Below are 24405 nucleotides of genomic sequence, written 5' to 3'. Positions count from 1 at the left end.
TTACCCAGAGGGGACAGACTGGGGGTAATAAATCTGTAGTTGGAAATGAAGGAGCAACCAATCATGTCAGCCAGGGCAGGGTGTGTTTGGTCATTTTTGTGGTTTAGACAAGCTCATGTTTTGCCTGTGTTCACACATGATTAGACAGGGGTCTTGCTTTTGTCTCAATCGACTGTGGTCAGAGTGGCCTTGTGTAATGATGATGTTCTGTGAGTTGTTTACATCCAACAGGGAACACCAAGGCCTAAGGGATAAGGCCAAGCCAGCTCCTCGATGCCAGGGGCTGCTCTGCCCTCTTCCGTGCTGCATACCACACGACGTCAGGAGGCATGTACTGTCTGCCTGCTGCATTTGCAGCGACCACTGGGTTAAGGCAGCATCTGCCTAAGCCCTCCACTACAAAGCTGTGCGTTTCTCTTTGAGGTATCAAGAAATCTGCGACACTTTCCCACCATGCAAACAACTCCTTCTGCATTGTAGGGGCATCAAAACATGGCAGCAAATTCTTCTCCCATGGAGTGGAAGGGGTCTATGTCCCCTTCCCTTACACCTGGGCCAACCTTTGTGACTTGCGCACGTCTAGTAGAATGTAGTAGAAACAGTGCTGTAGGACTTCTGAGATGATGTCATAAAAGGCGTTGTAGCTCCTGCCTTGTTCATTGGGACACTCATTTCCCTGAAGAGCAATGTGAGAAAGCCCAAGTATCCTGAGGCTACCAAGCTGAAAGGGGATCCAGCTGACAAGCCCAGATGAGGCGCAATCAACAACCAGCATCAACCCTCACACGAGTGATGGAGTCTTCAGATATTCCAGCGGACGCTGTCAAATCAAACAGCCACTGTGTCTTCCCAGATGGGATCCCAGACAACAGGAAACAAACACAAGTGGATACCCCTGCCTTAATTTCTGACCCACAGACTCTGTGGACAAAACAAATGTTTGTTTTAAGCCAGTAAGCTGTAGCTGTGAGGTAACTTGTTATTGTAGCAACAGTAACTAAAGACCCATCAACCTTCACCTGACGGCTTCAGCATCCACTGACAACCCTTCTTAGAATCAATTACTTTATTAATTATTGCAAAATAGGGATTTTTCTAATTCTATTAATTCTTCTACCTTTATTAGTTGGCATTATCCTGTAAAAACAGCTTTCCTTCAATCACCGATGCTGTTAGACCACACTGCAATACAGCTCCCACAGAGAGGCATCCTATATGCTTTTTAAAAAGTTTTTATATTTGGGGGGTGATTATGTTTTATTTACTTATTTTATTTAAATGGAGGTAGTGGGGACTGAACCCAGGACCTCGGGCATGCTAAGCATGCGCTCCACCACTGAGCTGCACCCCACCCCCCAATATGCTCTTTGACTCCTGCCCATTCCTGCTCACTTCCGCTCCAGTTCTAACCTAGGAGCACACCTCACCTGCGAATAAGAGGCAGCTCCCTCCGTACGTGTGCTGTCTCACTTCAAGGTCTGCCCGCTCGCTCCTTCCTGGAATATGCTTTTTCCTTTCTTACCACCCCTCTGCTCTCTACTAGCCTGTCCTGGACATTCTCTCCTACGGAAGACCGCATCTGAAATCCCCCAAGATTGGGAACACCGCTCCTACACGGCCTGCAGCTCCTCCTGCCTGCCCGCATCACAGCACAGTCTCCCTATCTTTCTGACCCGCCAGTAGGCCCTCAAGACGTTCCTGCATTAGCCTTACTTCCATCTAAGTCAAACAGTACAGGGCTTTGGCACACATTAAAGCATTCAAGCAAATATTTGCTATTAAATGAAGTTTATGGAGGTTCTTCTTCTGGAAAGTAGAGGGTAATTTTCATTTCTGGAAAATTCATAATACACTAAGAGGAAATTTTTTAAACAGGCTGAAAAGCCTTTGAATGATTGAAGTTAATACCTACCTCTTTTCCCTAACACCTCTTAAAAACCCAAGGTCTATAACGTTGACCTCAGGCTCTAAGCACTACAAAAAAGTTAAATTTCCTTTTCCATGAACTTTCGGTCGTTGGTTGTGACCTGCATAGGTTCCCTCAGAATGTTCTTTTTAATAAGTCTGTGATTTTGTGGGAAAACATTCTGTAACTACCCAAAAAGTAAGTTACTGCTTAAAGTCTCAAAGCCAAAAGGAACAAGATATCTCACCCTAACTAAAGGTGAAAAGATCAACACATTAGTTTGTATCTTTAAATACTGGTGAAGCCTAAATAAATAGTGACATCCTATAAAGTAAGGTCTTTTAAAGGAGTTATATGACCCGCATATTTTGAAAGCAATAGATTAAAATCCATTATCTAATTGATTTTACAAGGGCTCCAAGAATAGAAAAAATTAAGGAGTCTTTCTAAACAACCCTCTTGAAATCACTTTTAAAAATTTAAGGATTTTTCTGATTCCAAATACATAAAGAAATACCATGAGACACACACTTACCTGCCACGGGTAAAAAAGAGGAGTCTGATCCAAGGGGACCCTCAGGGGAGCAACAATAACCAGCTCAAACAGCAGCCCCAGGAGAAGCGGGACAACCCCAGCCAGCAGCACCGCAACAATCAAAGTCTTCATTATCTATTAGGAAACAAAAGGCCACGTCATTAGAAAGTCTGTCCGACTTTTAGCCAAATTTTTTATCTCATATGGAGATTTATTCTTCTTTGACCTGATGCCTAACAGAACAAATACATTACCCTTAAACAACTGACATTTTATGTTACATGTTTAAATGAAATTTGAATGCATAACTATAAAAACTCTAGCTATAACAAAAACATGAAATTACTATGCATTGTTGCTACAAAATTATAGGAAATTCATTTTATGACACATATTAACCAGGTGGCTGTGCTGTTTTTCTCAATCTCATTCTCAGAAAGAAGCTTTTGTTGGTCCAAGAAAAGCTACTGATTGTCCCAGGCCCCTGACCCAATGGTGGCCCACCCACAGGCTGGCCTGTGACCCCTGAGACGGACTGGAATAGTGGAAGGGCTGTACATAACCCTAGTTAAAAGTAATTAACCAAGTTGATCAAATTAGCTCTCCTGAGAACAGTGCGGTCCAACAGAACTCACTGATGACAGAAATGTCCTTTTTATCTGTATTATGCAATATGGTAGCCATTAGCCACATGGCTACTCTACTGGCACAGCTCTAGAATCTGGACAAAGTGACAAAATGAAAATAAAGTAGACACAGGAGAAAAGAAGAATACTATTCAAGAGCCAGTCTTCAGAGTGGCCTTGATGTCCCTTTGTCTTAAGGCAGCCTTAGTGAGTACATTTGTTTCAACAGCAAGAGACTAAAATGGTGTTAAGATGCAGTACTTACTTATTTACAAGGCAATATAATATGGAAGAATATCAAATGAAAGCTGCTATTAGCCAGTTTCTGCATTTTAAATATAGTTAAGTCTCATTATCTTATAGATTACACAGCAATTAAACCCCTCCATTCTTCATATACAATGAATCTTTTGTTTTTCTTTCAACACTAATATTAAATGGATATTAAACTTTCAATGAAATCAAAATATAAATTCAGACACAAAACTAGAGTTGATTATACAAATGAAAAGGCATAAGCACTTACCTAAACATGCTTATCAGACACAGCCAACATTACAGTCAATAAACTGCCATACTTGGACAATCAATGTCCAGGGACGTTTCTTCCCCCACCTTTGTGGCAACTGAGTTCTTTATTGAGAGTAGTAATTTCCACTACTTACTACACTTTCACATTAGGCAAGACACTCTTGAATTAGCAACAAACTATAATTAAAGGAATCCCATTTATATGAAAAACATCGACTCAATTCTGAAGTCAAGATTTTATGTATTTAAAAAAAAATTTTAATCAGATTTTAGGGAAAAAAAATGTCATGAAAGGAAATTTCTACTTAAACAAATTGACTTTAAATTCTACAAAACATCTTATTCCTTAAAAATGTAAAATATCTCCAAAATAAGCTTTCTAATTACATTATTACTCAAGAACCTTACTGGATCACTTAAAAGCATGATTCTCTTTTAACCCTCAAATACATCTGACTATGTTTCTCAGGATGAACCTGAAAACTACTGTATTAAAGGAACACTCTTCCTAATTCAAAAAATCAACTCTCTTGACACTATCAACAAAGTGAAGAAACAAAAGTGAGAAGATCCAAAGTTACCAGGAAACTATTTACTACTCCTGTCAGACAAGGTCAGTCTTTATTAGAAAAACCTACCATGAGAGACCACTCCTTAACCTTCTGGAAGATCACTCTGCGTCCCTGTGGCATCCATGCCACCAGCACCGTTACCGCCCGGATGGTTAACCAGCAAACGTAGAGACCACAAGCAGCTGTGTAGAGCTCATGGATTTTGGCAGTCCCCGTCCAAAATGACATTAACCAACGGCCAGCAAATACTGAAAATAGAAAGGCTGATAAATGAGACATGTGGTCATGTAAAGAGAACTCTAATCCTGGTGTCAATATTGTACTATTAGTATTTTCAATCATTTTAAGTGATCAGTAAAAAGATACCACATTTTGATATATCAGTGTCTTCATTAAAAGCAAACAAACAAAAACAAAACCCCCCAAACTCTAAAGAATGCAATCACTTGAGACACAAGCAAACCACAGTTAAGTCACTGGGGACAAGCTCTCCTGTGATGTGTGCTCTGACTTGCCAGGCCAATTGCTTGTTGTCTGGGGACTGAAAAAGCCTGAGGAGGATGTTTTTGTTGTTTGTCTCATTAAACGGTATCATTATACACATAATAGGACAAAAATGGATAATTTATTTCCTATTATTTGTGCTGTCAATATTTTTAATGTTTAGGAACATTACAAATAATTTACAGTAACTTTCCTTATACTGGTTCATTCATCAAGATAAAAAAGCTAAGCTTATTTTAGTAACTGGGCACAACAAAGTTCAATAACAAAGAACATCCTATTAATTTTCTTAGGAAAAAATTAAGATATAAATATACTGAAACTTGGGAAACATGTAAAAGTTGTCTAAAGGACAGCCTCACACAGAGTTATAAATAAATTCTACAATGTACCCACAAAAATCTATCAGGCAAAATCATTTATATAGTAACTTTCTTTACATGGCTACCTCTTACTAAGGCTGCACAGAAGAGCAAGACCCAAATTTCCAGTGTATTTTTCTATGGACTGATTTCTCCTTAATATAGTCTGTTATTTTTGAATACCTAAAATGCTGTGCCAAGCATTTTTCATACATTTTTCTTATTAATCCTCCCAACAACCCTGCAAGTAGCAACTATTTCCATTTTGAAGACTAAAAAACCAAAGCGCAGCAATAGAACCTTGCCCAACCAAGGTCACACAAGGGTGGAAGCTGAATTTGACTTCATGTCAAAATGACAAAGCTCATGCTCTTGACCACTGACCCACACTGCCTCCAACCAAGCCAAACCAACAGTCAAGTCTTATATAACAGTCAAGTCTTATAAGCCATAATGCTGATAACCACAGACTGTTCCACAACCTTACAAACCAGTTTTCGTGTGAAGATAACTCATTTTTACAAATACATATAAATGTTACATGAAATAAACACATGTGCATGTTCATTTAAAGATACTAAAGTATCCCTGATACTTCTGTAGAAATGTCTACTGTTCTATATATATATTTCTACTCCAAGGTTGTTTTGTTGTTGGTTGGTTGGTTGGTTTTTAAAAAATGTAAAGGCCATTTTTTATTCTATGCTTCACATACTTCTAATCAAAAGTGTCTCTGAGAGGACAGGTTAGTTTCCAGTCTGTAGAAACTTAAATCAGTTAAAATGTAGATACAGGACAGTAACCTATGGGGGGAAAAGCAGCCTCGCCACCTTACGTGTGTCTGACAAGAAGCATTCCTATACGGTTAAACATAACTGCATTCTTTCCACTAGATGGTGGGACAGGAGTAAGAGGGAAATAGTTACTTACGCACCAATGAAATTAAAGTAGTTACATTGCCAAATTCAAGTACTAAAACTAGGTTTCCTTCTTTTGTTAACTATTTAATATTTCATGAAGAAAACATGAAAATAGAACATAAAAACCACAAATATAAAGCTGTCCAAAGTTCAAAAACTAAGTTTTCTCAGCAATCCATTTACCACACAGCACCCAATAGTTTAACTAGACTTTGTCATTTTAACAGCTGAGATGTGAGTAGTGAACTTAAGAGCGAAGTTCTAAAGGTCAAAAATAACTGTGCAGAAATACAAAAAAAAAGCAAACTTTATTTATACCAGTTTAAGGGAAATCACAATTCTTATCAATTAGAAAGTATTCTTTTTTTTTTAAAATTACTTGAAATTAAATTGACTAGCTAATCCTCCTCAATCTTAGCCTGCATGGGAAAACTCAAGTATTTAATATAAATTTGATTTATAAAGTTATATGAGTTAGTGCTATAATCAAGACACTAACTCAATACACATTTACATGCCGATAAGACCTGAAAATTACCTTTTGCTATAAACACTAACTGGGAGAGGAGGGACAGCTGTGTCTGCCACTCTGTCACCAGCTTTGGACTCCACCTCCATTTACCCCTGAGCTCTGCAGAAGATGATAAGCCACTAAATTCATCCGTAGCGTATTACTTGTTAGATGAAGAAATGCTATTTAGCTAAAATTTACAGATTTACAGATTTATAATTACTAGGTGACAAAGGGAACAGTCTGGCTTCATAAGGGTCTCTAGCAACAACATGCAGTGTTTTGAAAAGATAATTACATAATGAGGCAAACATAATTAACATCAAAACACTGGTTTGAAAAAATGACTTAAGCCACAGAGAAGACTTTTTGAGAACCCATACTGCAATAAGACAATGTCCATAAAAACTGAGTGACCATGAATACTCTACTTCCAAAAGTGAATCATAAATTGTATCTTGACTCTGTCCCCCTCTGCTCCAATACAAATGAGTCTAATGAGATGGAGAGCCCTACACAGAACACCACCCCATAGTCAATAAAGAAATGAGGGGAAAACTACTTCAAATTTATATTTGATTAAAGATCACATCTCAGCAAGATACACCTTTTAAAACAAAGCATCTTTTCATGATGTCATTAGCAGAGAGCTAGCATAAGCTCATACCTGGTAGAGTAAGGCAGATGAGGCTGGCGATCAGTAAGGTTATACACATGAAGACAATCAACAAAAATATCTGCAAGGCAAAACGTAAGAGTCATAAACAGTGTTCACATGTGCTCAGTGCGTTTCATGACACCCCTCAAAGTAAAAAGAAACTGCCTCTATTTGAAATCTCCAGGATTCCTTCCATTTTACACAAAAAGGAAATTTTTATTTTAGGTAAACTTACCTATAATTTTGGTCAAAAGAAAATTAAGTGTCCACTTCCATATAATCGATACATCAGCAAGTAACAAATGTATTTTAAATCAGAGAAACAACAATAAAACATAATCAGCTTAAATTTTCCCTCATTATTTATTAAAACTAAAAATATTCATTTTAAATCAAATTCACAAAATTAACTTTTCACAAAATGAGAACTTATTTTCTAGCAGTGCTGTCCGATTAGAACTTTCTGTGATGTCTACACCCACACCGCCTGACAAAGGAGCCACCTGCACATGCGGCCACTGAGCACTTAACATGGGGTCAGTGTGTATGAGTAAAGGAATGTTAAACTGTGTTCACTTTGAATGTGTGTTGTCTACCAGGAACGTACTTTTTCTTTTTTCAGCTTTACTGAGGTATATAAAATTGTATATAGACTTAAAAATAAAATTGTAATATACTTAAAGTGTATCATATGATCTGATACACGTATACACTATGAAGGGATTCCCACCGAGGTAATCAACACATCACTCCACACCGTTATAAACTGTGTTTATTTTTAATTAAGTTTACATGTACAGCTACATGCAGCTGTAGCTGGTGGCTCCCATATTGAGAACTGCAGATAAAAAGGAAACACACTGAGACAAGAGAGAAGCAGCTACCCTGGACAGAAAGGCAGAGACTGCTGCCTGCCTCTACCTGAACAAGTCCCAGAGAGCCGAGCTCCAGCAGGAAGACTGAAAAGGACAGATGGCAGCACTCCAAGAGGGGCCTGGAGCCTTCTCCAGCTTTCCCTGCCCGAGAAACCCCTTAGTGATTTTCTCTCTAACCTGGACCAGAAAGTACCTTTTGCTTAGAAAATAACCTTTGCTGATCCAAGAGCCTCATCTCTCAGAGTTCCCCTCATCTCTGATGGCCCCCTCCCCATCTCTCTCAGCTTGCCTGCGTATCCCGCCCCTCTGGGCACATTCACTCCCCTGCAATTCCACCCCTATGTCTAACCCGCTTCTGTCCTGACACAGGCCTGGAATGCCCTTCCCACTTTCCTTTTTTAAAAATCTGCCTGACCTCTTAACTTTAAAGACTTAAAGTTAACAATTCCTCCATGAAGATTCCTAAATGACTTTGAAAAAAATGTTTTGTAGGGCAAGGAGTGACCAATCATACTATGTGCTATTAATATAGCAAGTGAGGTGAGGACCAAGACCTGACCATCGAATTTAATACCATGAAGGTCACTGGTGACCCCTGACAGGAACAGTTCTGGAGGAGTCTGGGGGGGAAAGTCTTACTGAGGCAGGTACTTCCTTAATCAATCTGGTCTTCAGTTTCATCAGATGGAAACAAGAGATTAGTGCTCATATCTTGCAGTACTGGGATTAATACTATAAGGATTGAAGAGAGAAAAGCACTAAAAAGCCCATTCCAGTTCCTGACACAGTTGAAATGAATGAAGAATGTTAATATCTCATTTGATCTAGGGTCTTCCATATTGTTCCTTTCAAACAGCAGAGAGCTATAGCACATGGAATCCCAACTCCATGGCCCACCTCTAAAATCTGATAAACTTATCTGACATCTACAGAGACTATGCTGCATAATGAGAGGACTGAAATCTGGGTTCTTACCAGGACTGTGAGGTATGTCTCGAAGAGAACTACACACCAACAGCACCAGTAACAGCAGCAAAACTTCCCAGCAGAAATCTGACTCGACTTCTGGTAAGTCTGTACAGTACCTACCCTGAGTGGAAAATGTAAAGGCCGGCGGTAAGGCTGAAAGCCGACAGGCCCGCCCTGCTGGAGTATGGCTTGGTGGGCTGCGTGCAGGCCTTCCCCCACCACGGGAATTGCGTTGTTATTTCGAGCATGCTGGTTATTGTTAACTTGTTGGTTTGCACTGTTCTCATTTTCTTCCTGGTCTCCCAACAAATAGGAATGAAGATCCCTGCGTAAAAATTGCACCAGTGAAAATTCTCACCTCAGATCAGAATAAAGCAGCAGACATCAGACTTACTTTCTTGGTAATTATTACTTAGGGTAGAAAATGTCCAAGTAGAATCCATATACAGCATCACTACCTCGATCTACTCTAAATGCTGGTGCTTGCTTTTAATAAAATCTTTCCAAATTTAATGTTAATTAACATTCAGAATACCCCTCAATTTTATGTTTTCTTCAGCCAGTATCTGAGAAGAAATCAAAAACTGAAAAAAAAAAAATGTACAAGATACTCTATGTGAAGAATTTTAGGGGGAAAATATTCCTTCTCTTCTCTGTAGATGACCACTGTGTCTGCTATGAGATGCAGCTCAACCAAAACATCCAAGCCACAATCAGTTGAAGCAAAAATGAGACGGGGAAGAAGGTGGCTCATGGTAGGACACAGGGTGGTCAGAGAAGGCTAAGTGCTCAATCAAGCACAACCAGATGCATACAGGCATCTCTCAGAGTTCCAGATCACTGCAATAAAGCAAATATTGTAGTAAAATGATCACTTTTTTGGTTCCCGAGTGCATATAAAAGTTATGTTTACACTATACTGTAATCTATTAAGTGTGCAATAGCATTATGTGTTAAAAAAAAAAAGTACGTGCCTTAATTTAAACAGACTTTATTGTTAAAAAATGCAAATCATCATCTGACAATGCAGGGTTACCACAAACCTTCAATTTATAAAAAAATGCAGTATCTGTGAAGCAAAATGAAACAAAGTATGCCTGTACTTCGCATTAAGGAATCTACAAGATGCGATGTATTTTCTGAAAAAAATGTTTAAACTACGAAGATTCAACTTCTAAATAAACATGGAATATATAAAGCCTGAAAAAAATAAATGCAACATGCTGGCTAAATGACTAGGAAACCAAATCTGAGAAGAGCTCTTTTACCAGGTCAGGACTTCTAAAATAAAGGTAACTTGGCTTGTTTTTAATGCACTAAAAAGTATTTTATTTTTACCTTGTGTAATGAAGTGAAAGAACCTAGGCCAGCAGCAAACCCTCTATAGAAAGGTAAACATGCATATATTCTCCATAAAAGGATAAAAAAGGATTAGAAAAATTAGAAAAGTTTAAAGCTTTTATAAATGAGTATTATACACACCTGTAGATATCATGAAACTCTCTTATTAAAATTAACTTTTCCTGGCAGGGCATGGGACACACTTTTTCAGGAAAGTTATTAAACTGACACATACGCCACGCCTACAAGTCATCTGCCTGTACTTACAGCAGGTATCCAGCAGTGACAGTCCACGCTCGCACAAGCCCCTTCAGCCACTGCCGTGTGTGTCCCTGTTCAAGTAATGCTGGTAAGACCACCTGAAGGAGAAGCAGCTCAAGGGACAGTTCGCTCACTGGAGCATCACTGAAACAATTACAAAAAGCCATAATTCACAGCATGAATTCAATTTTCCATTATAATTGTATCATATTAACTAAACACCCAATGGAATGACAGCAAAACTCCTTCAAGAGTGGAATGAACTCACTGTCTTCTTCATCACCTCACGTCCAATCTCTCCTGAAGCTAGCAAGGCTTCCTTCTCAACCACCACCCGAACTGTTCCCAAAAAGGGTTGCCACGACCTTCATGTTGTTTAAATCCAAAAGTTAGGTCTTGGTCTTCACCTAACTTGCTATATTAGTAGCATATTACACAACTGGTCACTCCTTGCTCCTCAAAACACTTTCTTCCTGAACACCTTTCCAAGACCTGCTGGTTCCTCTTCAAGTCCCCGCCCGACCTGGAAACAATAAAGGGCCCATGTTCTGTCCTCTCCCCCTATTATCTACATGTGCCCTCTGGATGAATGCATCCTCCTGTGGCTTAAAACAGCACCTTTCTGTAAATTTCTGTGCACTATTCAGACACCTTTCCTAGTTCCTAACTTATATATCCAAAATGCCAACTCAATGTTTCAGGCCGAAATGAGACATCTTAAATTGGTCATGTTCAGTATCAAATTCCCACTCTTCCCCTTAAATCCTGCTCCTCCACAAAACTCATCTTAGTAAATGGCAACTCCATCCTTCCAGGTGCTCAAGACAGAAGCTTAAATCCTTGACTGCCTTTTTCACCCCACATTCAAACAGCCAGAGAACCCTAGTGACTACCCTAACAATACCCTAATCTAACCACTTCTCATTACCTCTGCTACTACTTCCTTCATCTTAGCCACCCTCACCTCCCACCAGGATGGTTGCGTTATCCTCCCAGCTGGTGTCCTGCTTCTGCCCTGGCCATCCTAACCTAGTCTCTTCTCATCACAGCACCCGGAGCAATCTCTGTTAAACCTAGGTCAAATCACTCCTCTGCACAACCTTTCCAAGATCTTCCTACATCACTCAAGTTAAAATCAAAGTGCTTACAATGGCTCCCAAGGTTCTCTAGGACCTGGCTTTCCATGACCTCTCCAACCTCACAGCCGACTACTTCCTTCCTCCTTCTACTGCAACCAAACTGGCCTCCCTGCTGCTCTTCAAACCGACCTTGATGCCCAACCCCCTGCAAGGAAGCTCTCCCTTCAGGAATCCACATGGTTCACTCCCCCATCACCTCCTTCAGGGCCTTTCTCAACTGTCACCTCCTCAGGTCCTCACCAGTCACTTCTTTGTTTCATTTTTCCCCACAGCACTTATGACCCTTTGACATACTATATATTTTATGTTTTATTGGTTGTCTCCCCTACTGAAATATAAGCACAAGTGCAGAGATTTTTTTTGCTTCTGTTCTGTTCATCATTATATCCCTAGTACAGAGAAAAGTGCCTGGTAGATAACGGGCCCTCAGTTTTGCTCAGTGAAAGAACGGATGAAACATTGCTATACTTTGCTAGACTTCTAGGTATAACTGACTACCAAAATGGGTCTATTTCAACAACAAATAAAGCCAAAAACTATGCTTCCTGGTTCTATGATGACCCAAATACATAAGGAAGGAGGAATGACTTACTCAAGTTAAGGAAAAATTCAAAGAATAAAATCTCAGTTTGGATTTTGAGGAAAGGCAGCAAAAGCATGCCAGGCAAACAAGGGAAGATGGTCATTCCAAACAAAGAGGGAAAGCCCAGGAACAGACAGGCATTTACGGGGAGCCTCAGTGGAAGCTGAGCATGGCTGGAGAGCAGAACTCAAAGTCTGACAATGCAAGATAAGGAGCTCGGAAGGCAGTGTGAGACTATGCCAGCCTTGTATATCATTCTAGATGACCCAGTATTACCGTGTACATTATGAAGGAAGAGACAGGTGTGTTAAGGATGGATCATAAATAAAGAACAAGAGGAAGGCCTAAACTAAGTTATTAAGTAGTAAATCAAGTTAGAATAGATAAAGAGATCATAAAGAATTATAACTGACGAGATTTAAAGACTAATTACAAGTAAATCTGAGGAGGAAATCTAATTCTCCTGGTATATTTGGTGACTGAAGGGATGATGCAAATCTCTGAAAAAGGGGGAATGGGAGGAGTGAAAGAGACTCTTTCCAAGTGATGTGAGATTTAAATTAAAAAAAAGACTGTCCATTTATAAGTCTTACATCCTAATTTTAATCTATAACTAAATGCATAACTATGGCTGCATTACAAATGATGTGCTTCTCATTTAAAGATGACACAACCAACACACTCTTATTAGGTACGTTAAACATTTCAATGCTAATAAGCAAGGGCACACTTCGTTTGCAAAAAATAAATCTTCCTTTGGAAAATAAAACTGCTAAACTAATGTTTATGTGATTCAGAACATAGCAAAATTTAGTTATCAGATGATTTCTAATATCTGTAAGAAATGAATGTTTTAAATGTATGTGCTCTGAATATCAAATCTGTAACAGAGTTAAATTAGTAAAGTTTTTGAATTTTAAAAACTTACCTATAAAGCATGACATTATATGGAAGAAAATTAGGCAGCAGACTCTTAATTATCCGTATAGGTAGCCAAAGCATCAGCAGGACAATGGAGCCAAAGACGATCTGCAGTAAGAAAATGGGCATGGCACCACTATAAATCACTCCCATGAGACAGGCTGACTTCCCAACACACTCGATACACAATCCAAATCTGTATGCACCCAGGCACCAAGGGTCCTCACCCAACACTGTACTTGGGTCACTCTATGTAAAGACGGCATTTCTGGGACACTGCTGCTCCCTCTCTCTCTCTCTCTCAAAGGACAGAAGGGCTCAAAGAGGAGCCACAAAGGATAATCACTGCATGGTATGTGAGGAGAGAGTTAGAAACTCACAATGAAGGATCAGAATTATCTGCAATGCAATAAACCACCTGTAACAAGTATAAGACATGACCCTAATATTAATGGCTACAAAAGCTTCTAAAGGGCACACAATATTGCTTTTAGAATTTTATTTTGGAAAAACTTAGATTTAACTAGGCAATTTCGTCTTCCAGGCAGGGAAGAAACTTTGAGATGCTTCTGTTAAGAGTTTAATTTAGAAGCTATTAACAGGTTTCCATTGCTTCAATGCAAATTAAAGGTAATTCAGAAACCCGTAATTTGACAATCAATTATACTAGTAAAGAACCAGAAGGCATTTTTGGTTACTAACATTTTTTTTAAATCAAAGTAACCAATTAAAACAGCTATTTGATAACCAACTTCCAAAGGTTTAGATAAACCTAAATTATTCAGTCCACACTACCAGTGCCCAAGACCGGAAAAAAAAAAATGAAAAATCATTTTACTTCAAAAACAATAAAAGGTATGCTTACCACTGACAAAATGAATCTTCGGAGATGCCTATAAATAGGCAAGTGAATCATTTCTTGTACTGGATTAAAATCTGGATCATTCAAATTCCTTAGAAACCACAAGACACCAGGTCGAAGTACCTGCAAATATATTTTAAATGCTATAAATACTCACCAATGTCTTCAGGCTGTGTATATGAGCTAAAACATTAACAGAAAAATAAGCTCTTAAAATTATTACGGCATCTTATAAAATGGGCCCTACAAAATTCACATAGCCTTCCTGGGAAAAGAAGTTCCTAACCAGAACTTTATGAATCAGAATCTTTATGAAAACATATCCCATGTTTGATGTCCATTAATGTTTTTAATCACTCAAAGAAAAAAAAATTTAAGTATATAATCTGTCAAGAAATCTAGATCTCCAAGATGAAAAACAAATATTTTTATAAAAATTATCTCTATATATTGGAAAGGATTAGGCTGCAATTTATAAATGTCCTAAGCAGAAGATGTGATTTCACTCTCAAACTTCCCAAGAAGGGTTATCTTAATTAAGAAACCCTTCAGCTTCTCAGTATCTTCATTTTACTACCTACATCTTTTTCTTGTCGCTCAGGAGAAATCATCAACCCTAGAGGCTGTGGGTAATGGGGCAATGAATGAGTCTGGGGATTATTCTGGGCGGTCCAAACTCACTGAGTTACCCTGTGTAAAGCATCTCATCTGCCTGAACTCTCTCTCTCCGTCTTCCAAACAAAGGGGTTATACAATACATGACCTCTAAGGTTCCACCTAACTCCAAAATGTCAGGAATTTCTGTTATCAACAAAAAAACACTACACTATAAAACGAAAAAATTCAGTATAAAATATGTTATCACTGAACAATGTAATTTAGTGGTCATATATAATTATAATTTAAAAACAGATTAATTTAGTCTTAATCACTAGTTTCAAAACAAGGTTTGCAAACTTTATTTGCAAGCAGAACTTACTGAATTTACACTATATGATTCAAGAGAACATTCTGGCCCCCAGCCCCATCTCCAACCCCTCAAATCTCCCGAACAGCAAAGTTCACCAAGAACAGCACTGAGCCTTTGTGCTTCTGTATTCTGTCCACACTGGACTCGCGTCGGCCCACTCCTTTAGGCCCTGCACGGCTCCATCACCTCTCTCAGAGGAGTAAGCAGACCTGTCCCATGGCTGCAATTCCTTCCCAGGATGTAAAATAAAGGAGAGTGGGGACTGCATCTTTGTTTCCCACTGCTACCTCAGCATACAGCACAGTGTCTGGCACAGAGGGAGCATGCAGTAATGTTTAGGGAAAGAATGCACACCAGCAAGTACACTTAGCAGAATTACTCAAGTTTTATACTTGCTTTTGCACCAGAATGAGTAAGCAAGAGATGTATACTAGTCAAATACTGACCCTGCTTTCACTGTCTTCAAATCAGTAAGGACTCTATTCTGAAAACAGGATTAGCACAAGTACCCATCTGGCAAGTGAACCAGAGTCATAAAGGCCCCTCACTATAATTCTACACTCCTAAGCGCCTGCTTCAAGACCATCTTACATATTTAATCTTGCAAAACCCTATCCTTTGGGTATTTCCAGCATTAAATGTTCTGCAAGTCCAAGACAGGCTTACACCACATAAAATTCCAAGAATATGTATTTGAGGATGGTTCTGATATATACCAAGTAAAACAAGTGCTTTTAATCTTTTCCCTCCATTTACTCATCTTTCGAACTCATAACAGAATAAAACTTGTCAATTTTTGAGACAAATGCCTAAAAACTATTTAAAGCAGTTGAGCCAAACTAGTCGATACCTGTTCCTTCTTAGAATAAAATAACAGAAAAAATGATTTAGTTAGGAAATCATCACAGCCTTAAAGGCATGACTTGTGGTTAAAACAAAAGTCCTTTTTATAAACGTATAGTGTTGACACTTCCCTGTAGAACTCACCTCTCTCAGTAACAGAATGAAGGAGGCGAAGTAGAACACATACACCATCCCCACCAGCCAATGCAGAAACATGGTAGTGCCTGGAGCTGACTGAAAGCTCAATTCTCGATCTTTCAGAGTAGCATCAAACATTTCCTAAATCAGAACAGGTGAGAGAGGTCTGTACCACTTACATCTGTCAAGTTAACATCTTCTAGGAAGTGAGTGAATCACTATGCATGTAGGTTCTGATATTTCTAGGACTACAATTCTCTTAAAGCCATTTCATGATATCTCAGAAATACAAATGATATAAGGTTGGATACTATTTCAAAGATGTACGTGACACTTTAAAAATTTTAAAGAGGCAAGACTGATAAAGCAATTGGTGAATAAGAACTTTACCAATATTGCTATTGTGAAAAGAACCATTTTTGGTTAATACATTCTCTTCTTGGTTACAGGTCTGAATTCATGACAAGTTTTATAGTAAAGTATGGAAGAAAATGCTCTCTCAGAACCAAAAGCAGCTTTCCTACATTTAAATTTTTTGAAAAGTCAAAAACTGATTATCACTGACAGTCATTAAAGATTTTAATCAAGACTGATCATCTTAGTTAAAACAAATGGTGAGGGTTGAATTTATTACTACAAAGGCAGCCTTTCTACCAGATTATTCTTTTTACATATATAATGTCTTGGCATCTTCAGAAAATTTAGAAGAACAAATGAGTAAGAAAATTCTCCACTGGTTATTAGAAAGGTTCCAGTCAAAAATACTCTGACATCAAAAATGTTCACAAAGCCTCAAAAAAATCAGGTGCTTAAGAAAAATTAGCAATATTAAGACTCTACAATGATACACTCAAAAGAAAAAAAACCAAATTATTATCAAGTACTGACTTTCCATTAAAAGGAACCCATCCTAAAGACCACTTTTTTTAAGCTTTAAAATTATTAGATTGCATGATAATGAATAATAAACTCACCAGGGAACAGATATCCAGCCACCAGCCACAAATGAGAGGGAACACTCCAATTTCTACCACCACTAACAAAGAAACCTTTAAGTAAAAATAAAGGTCATCAATATCACCCAAATGGGGAGAAATCGTTTCCAGTTTTAACTCATAATACCTTATGAATTACCTTAACGACAATATAGCAGACTCCCAGCAAGCGACGAGACCTATGAAATTTAACAAGAGTGGCCAAGCCCTACAGCATCTAGTCAAGGAAAAACTGAGCATTTAAAGAAAGATACAATGAAACAGGTGACTATTTATATGTCAACACTTAATATGATCTGACAGACAGACAGAATTAATTTATTCCATATTTTTTCTGCTGTCATCCTCACTATAAATATCTACAACTTTTACTAAAAGGATAAATGGAGAAAAATAGTTTTGTCATTAACAGGAACAACTCTTGGGTATGAACATTACTGATCACCAAGCTGGTTCACTAAAGGATACATGACAAATTATCAATGTTATTGCTAAAAGTATATACCCAACTATGGTTGTGATTAGGCCTTCAAAATGAGATGCCTGGACCTAGAAATAGGAAAAAGAAAAAGAAATTTAATTTTACCACATGGCCTATACCCCAGTTTAACAATACTTATCAAACAATCCAAACAGACTAAAAGTGAACTATCTAGGGAATTTATAACTAAAAAACAACCAAATAAATCCCCTCAGGATGACATCTCTACAAACCAGGACCTCCCACTGCCTACTACATATTACAAAAAGATGAGGGAAAATTTTAAAATAACATTTACTCAAGAAGAAAAAATAAGAGTAGAATGAATTAAATTTTACAAAAGTAAGGGAAAAGCTGTAATAGTCTGCACTCTATTCTATTCTGAAGTGGACTTGGTAAAAACTGAGTGCTGAAAGCAGTTGCAAACTGCCCACACGGTCCAGCGGCCAGATGCATCCTAGCCACCCTATCACCTACCACCATGTTTCAGTTTCCCCTGTTCTCCAAATGTGTTCCATTCCCAACTTACAGAAAGTAAGAATTTAAATAGCGACAAATACTGCCTAACTTTTTGGTTCCTGAATTTCAAATTGTAAGTGGTGAGAGTCTAGAAAGTCAAAATTTATCAAAGCATTTATCTGAGCCTTTCAAGTTCTTGCATTCAACCAGTGAGAATTCGGAGAGTTGTATTAAACATTGGAATGTGTCTCTTTGGCATTTCAGAATACTTCAGAATGTGATCATGCGATCTCCCAGGATTCACACGTACAAATTGACCAGAATATTCCAGATGTCAGCTTGTCTTAAAAGACTAAATACTTCTGGAGACCCCCCCAAAATAGTAGTAGTTGTCCATCCAAATACTTAACTACCTCAGAAAGACAACAAAATGTCAAAATTAAAGCAAATTCTTTAGAAAATACCACAGCCCATCATTCCAACACAGATCAACATTTCTAAAAATCGATTCATATATCACTACTTTCCAAAATTCACTATGGGACAACTAGGGAAAAGGGAAAGGAGTACCCAAGCTATTAGAACAGGTCAAAAATCAGCCTATAAGAGTGGAATAGCTGGGCCATATGGTGGTTCTATTTTTAGGTTTTTGAGAAACCTCCATATTGTTTTCCATAGTGGCCGCACCAATTTACATTTCCATGAACAGTGTACAATGGTTGCCTTTTCTCCACATCCTTGCCAACATTTGTTATTTGTGTTCTTTTTGATGATGGCCATTCTGACATGTGTGAGATGATATCTCACTGCGATTTTGATTTGCATTTCCCTGATATTAGTGATGCTGAGCAACTTTTCATGTTCCTGTTGGCCATTTACATTTCCTCTTTTGGAAAAATGACTGTTCAGTTCTTTTGCCCATATTTTAAATGGGTTGGTTGGTAGGTTGTTTACTTTTTAACTTAAGTACAGTTGATTAAAAAAAAAAAATCAGCCTGTAAGAAAACTTTCCCATAGTATGTCTCTGGCCTGCCCAACATTAAGGAAGGCAGTGCATCATGAGATTCAGGGCATCTTCCTTAGCCGGCAACGTGTCCTACTACATCTTGAGCCATTTTTAGTTTAAAAGAAATGAGCAAAATGGCGTAGATAACTATTCTTTTATATAAGACAGGCTGAAAAATGAAGTAACTCTTTACAACATTATAACTTACTCAACAAATATCAAATTTGGGGAAATCAATGTAATTAAGTTTGTAAAAATATTATACTCACGTGTTCTTCAAATCCCAAACCAACAAGGGAGAAATGACCAATGTGGTAAGGGCAAAATGCTAAAAGGGGAGGAAAAAAACTCAATGAAAAGTTCAAAATCAAAACAGTAAACACTCCTACTACCCACCCCACTAAAAAGAATAGACTTCTTGGAGAAATGGAGAATTTTAGAACTGACACCAAAAATGTACCTATCACCTATGATATTCTCTATAACCAGAGAACAAAAAAGTTACCAACCTCTAGTAAGTTCATGGTGAAAGGACACAAGAATCATTGTGAAAAAGGCCTCACAGTCAGAGAAGAAGATATGAGCATTAAAAAAAAAAAAAAAAATGACCAAAACTCATGGAAACACATTGAATACATGCAAATCCGTGAGTTCGTAATACTCAAAAAAAGAGAAAGCCAAAAAAAAAAAAAACAAACCACAAAAGGAAAAAAAGCTACATAACAGAAACTACTTTTATTACCAAAGGAAGTAGTCAGCATATCAATTCCTTATCCTGAAAACTAGTAATTAAAGGAAAAGAACTATACATTTGCCCTGCTTCTTCTGAACAAACAAATGCAGGTTAACTAAATAGTTCTAGAACAAGCTCTTTTTTATAGAAAAGCCAGCCAATAAATGTTTAAAAAGAGATGACGGAATCTGAAAATCACCATTTTGCAATGCCTAACAAAAAATAAATTACTTCAGGCAAGTATCAAGGGATAATAAAACGATTAAGTAAAAGGCTGATGGAGCACTAGGTATCTGCACAATACTAAAATATCACCTCCCACAGATTACTTTCTGACAGTTAAGGGAAAAATGAAATCTAACAACAGAAGCTTCAAGATACCATCACCTGAACCACAGATAAAGATGAATTAACCAGGTTTCTTCCACTTCTTCATATGTCATATTAATAGGCAAAGCATGACCAGTGAAGGTTCTGTCCCAGAAGCACTGCACCTGAATCTAATCAGGCCCTCAGATGTAACTTCCAGTTTAAAGGAAATACGGAGACAAAGGAGCGAGGGAGCGGACATCATCAGTAAGTATTCAGACAAACACAGGAGTGAGGTACTTAGGAGACAGCTGACCTAGTCTCTTAGACAAATCAATGGCAAAATAGGGTGGGGACAAATGAGGGGAGCAAACAGAAGATTATTCTAGATCAACGAGAACTTAAGACTCAACAACCAAAAGTAACAGTAAACTGCTGATGTAAGATGTCTCAAGGATGCACTGTATGTGTGACACGGGGAATAGAGCCAGTATTCCATAACAACTGTAAATGGACAGTAACCTTTAAAAATTGTACAAAAATTTTTAATTACTATAGCTTAAAAAAATTTCAGTATCTGGGCAATGCAAGCCTCCCTCAGTACACTTTTCTCAAAATCTTTTTGACTGTTCTCACCTATGTTTTAAAAACAGATGAACTTTAGTGTAATTTAATAAATTTTTGTCCAAAACTTAAGAAAAAAAAGTTATGTGTAGACCTTATCTGAATCCTCATTCAAACAAAGCAACTATAAAATGACATTTAAGGAGACAATCTAGAATTTTTTATATGATCTATTGATAGGTAACATTAAATTCTGTTAATTTTGTAAAATTTGATGATACTATGGTTAGATTAAAAACTAGCCTTAAAATTTTCACACTGAAAATTCTTAGAGTCTCTTTTCCTCAAGTCTTTCTTGCCATGTTAATAAAATTATAATTCATTCTTAATAAGATTTAATTATCTTCCCTTTATGGCAAAAACAACTGAATAGTACAGATTCAAAGGGGGAGGAAAGAATCATGAAGACAAAATCAGAGTCAATCTATAGGATCTGGTTGCCAAACCTTCGTGACCAAGTATTCGTAAGTAGAAATTTTCTTTTGAACAGGTATTCCTAATATTTTTACATTTGTTTATAAATTACACATATTTATTATTTTACTAATATATTATGTGTACTATAAAGCATAAGAAAACTTTTAAGGGTAAGAATAAACAATATGCAGAATTTTTCCTATTTTGTTCTCACACCCAACTCTCAGGATGACTCAAGCAGGCCCCAGGGAAAGGTAAACTTTCAAATTCAACTCTATTTATATATGTAAACATCAACTTGAAGCACTAATTTTAACAATCTATTCCTATCCATTATGCAGCAACTACTAGATACTCATCCTGAAATTAAGGTCAGTCTTTCAGGATCATTCCCTTCTACTGGAAGACAGCAGCATTGTAAGTTCTTATTGCTGCAAAGCACATGACCACAGAGGTCTAAAAATGCTAGTGAAAACTGCAGCAAAGCAATGCCAAGTAGGAAAGAAACGAGTGTTGCTTAATCCCTAGGACTATGTCCACCTAAAAGAAAAAGTCTATTCCTAAAAAGAGGAAAACTTCCTGCTTCATTTCAAAAGATCCTAAGTATAATGTATGTAAGTTTACTAAGGTGAAATTTTTTCCATAGTATAAGCTTAGGAGATTGGATTAGAAAAAATTTATTTAGTTGAGAGTTGCTTCGTATTAATGAGTTCTTACTTCTATAATTCATGCTTTAAAGGTGACTTGTTCCTCCAGATATTAATTCAGCATTAAGTTTTTCTTGCAGAACAAACACTGAATCTATAGATCATTTCTTCTCTCAAAGAAAACTCGGTCATGATCAAAACAGTTTCACATTCTATAAATCAATTATTTTATATAATGGAAAATAAATGCAGAATTACCTGCAGACACATTTTTATACCCATATGCATGGAGAAACAAAGAATGGGCTTCCTGTTAATTTGTATTATCTTAAATACCTATTGAAAATTAAGAATCAATGGAACTTTTAAAAGATACTCTGTTTCAATAAGATGCATGTAAATTTCTTTTGCTCTTTTATAGAAAATATTCAGAATATAATTATTTTTTGTCTCATCCTCAATGTACTTATCCAGCATCTTTTTGACCACACAGCCTATTGAAGACACCGCTTTCTGCTCTCCAACAGAGCAAATAACCAGGAGTTTAGCAGAAGGAACTTGGGAAATCCTCACCTGTCCTCAGCAGAGGTGAGGGTAACTCACATGCACTAGGGAAGGATTTCTTAAAGACCCTCCCTATACAGCGATCTGTAGCCTGAAGTCTCTCTAAGAGAAATAAATCATAGCACAGTCTAACAGTAACCCAATTCGATCAGGCTTCACCTTGAGAAATGCAGGAACTGAACTCTAAAGCCCTGGTTTACCTGCCCCAGTTTCCTTTAAGCAGAAAAACCTGTCAGCTGCATTTCAACCCTTTCTCTCATGACTCCCAATGGAGCCCTCACAGCTGCAGCTGTGAAAAGTGTCTGGAAGTGACCGCATTCCTGGAAGCTGGTTCTGAGGGGAATTACACTTGGGGAAAGTTCAGTCTTCTCTCAAGCCTGCATCCATCTCTGTGACAGCTCCCGAGCCAAGGTCTCTGTAAGACTATGGTCAGGATTTTAAGAAATGAAAACAAGATCTTCTGCCATAGGGTAGAACACACAGATAATCATTATAAATTTAATTTCAGAGTGGGATACTGTATATTTTCAAGTCAGTGTAAAATCAGCTTCTATAAAAAAGAGATAGAAATGCCCAACAGAAGCAAAGGTGGTAAGTACCTGCAGTCAGCGTTGCTTAGGAAAGAAACTGTATACCTGCGGCCTTACTATACCAGGTGACTGTCTAAAACTGTTTCATATATTCCTATGAAATAAAATCTTTTTAATAAGGCTCCTAGAAAATTAAACTTCTACCATAATATCATAAATTAAAGCATAAACATCACTTACCAAAAACAAGAATGAACAGTGTGTTTAAAGACACCACCCAGAAGACATGTTCCTAAAGGAGAAGAGCATTAATAAAACATATTCATCTCTTATTTGATTTATGTTTACATTTAACCCATTTATTTAGTTAGAAGATTGAAACTTTCACTATAATTTTGAGAATTCATTCAGAAATCATGTCCAACTTTTCATTTTTCATTAGAGAGCTCATAAAACTAAACTTAATAAAACTTGAAGTTCATAATGTTATGTATAGGAAAAAAAAACCAAAGAAATCAATCCATACATATTTCCTCTTTAGAAATCAATACTCTATACCACAAACTACAAAGATTCTCATAAATAATCATCAGACTTCATTTAAGTCAAATGACACTAAAAAATTCCAAATAAAGAAAAATTTGAAAACCACACTATTTCTGAACAACATATTCATGTAAACTGTACAGCACTTCTTTCAGTGTGCTCTCACTACTTCCGCAAGGTCACCTGATCTTCTCTGGTCCCTCTCTCCCCTTGGCCGCTGATTAACTCCACAGTTGTGCATTATCACCTCCAAGAGGACTCCTACCCAACTACCCCCCAACATGTACTTTTGTCATGCTCCACACTGACAATCACCAGAACATCCAAGCCCACTGGTCCAGACTCACCACCTCGCCTCCACCATCAAGTTAAATGATCCTTCCAAGGGGGCGATGGAAGATTTTCATGAATCTTAACATGGTAAGATTTTCTTTTTAGAAACATTATTGTAACCAGGCCCCCAAAATGCCACAAATCCAAGTGGCAAGAAGGGTGATCAGTTTGTCTAAGAGAAGAGTACTACATTCCTTACCATGTGAGCTCCTATCACTTGAATTTTTCAGCTTCTCTGCCTTAAGGGCTCTCAAACTGTCCTTATCCCCAACACCTTTTGTGCCTCAATCTCTAATTATCTTCTATAAAATTCCCTGCTGACAAACTCCCCTCTGCTAAGAAAGACCTGACTAAGCCCTCTTCTGCATCTCTTGTGTCCTATACACTTTTTGTCACTGAGTCTTTACCTTAAGTTCCTTGTTTATGTGTTCATTTCTCTCTACTAAACTACTAGCATCTCTGAAAACAGGTGCTCTATTTCATTCACCTCTGACTCTCCCAGGAACTACCATAAGAGCTGGCACATAGCAGATGCTAAATAATGTTCAACAACTGCAGGAAGTCATCCTGTGGTTTTTTCTAATAATTAGAATGGGTTTGAGTCAACACCACTACCTCAGCGACCTCTATCACTCACCTACGAGGGACTGACAAAGTACAAGACAGACACGAGGATACGGACAGGTAATACCTCCTACACTGACTGTGAGCAAGCCCTGAATAGGAGCTCACAA

At 37.7% G+C, this 24405-nt stretch overlaps 1 protein-coding gene across 4 annotated transcripts in view; it reads right to left on the bottom strand.

The window, feature by feature from the left end:
- The window catches only part of MARCHF6 (membrane associated ring-CH-type finger 6), a 69621-nt gene that overhangs the window by 11765 nt on the left and 33451 nt on the right, over positions 1 to 24405 (bottom strand). For 2 of the 4 annotated variants that reach the window (XM_074356216.1, XM_074356221.1), the window contains exons 10-22: positions 23033 to 23084; positions 19238 to 19296; positions 17491 to 17571; positions 17162 to 17230; positions 17002 to 17076; positions 16034 to 16168; positions 14080 to 14199; positions 13222 to 13322; positions 10578 to 10715; positions 9090 to 9294; positions 7135 to 7204; positions 4237 to 4433; positions 2442 to 2576 (exon numbers count right to left, since the gene is read on the bottom strand). In XM_074356216.1, the coding sequence (XP_074212317.1) occupies positions 2442 to 2576; positions 4237 to 4433; positions 7135 to 7204; positions 9090 to 9294; positions 10578 to 10715; positions 13222 to 13322; positions 14080 to 14199; positions 16034 to 16168; positions 17002 to 17076; positions 17162 to 17230; positions 17491 to 17571; positions 19238 to 19296; positions 23033 to 23084 (1437 nt within the window). The remainder of the gene's footprint in view (positions 1 to 2441; positions 2577 to 4236; positions 4434 to 7134; positions 7205 to 9089; positions 9295 to 10577; positions 10716 to 13221; positions 13323 to 14079; positions 14200 to 16033; positions 16169 to 17001; positions 17077 to 17161; positions 17231 to 17490; positions 17572 to 19237; positions 19297 to 23032; positions 23085 to 24405) is intronic. The other 2 variants (XM_074356227.1, XM_074356235.1) reach the window with 1 other exon arrangement.

Source organism: Camelus bactrianus, chromosome 3 (genome assembly GCF_048773025.1).
Source record: "Camelus bactrianus isolate YW-2024 breed Bactrian camel chromosome 3, ASM4877302v1, whole genome shotgun sequence".
Classification (NCBI taxonomy): domain Eukaryota; kingdom Metazoa; phylum Chordata; class Mammalia; order Artiodactyla; family Camelidae; genus Camelus; species Camelus bactrianus.
This window is presented reverse-complemented; position numbering and strand designations above follow the sequence as displayed.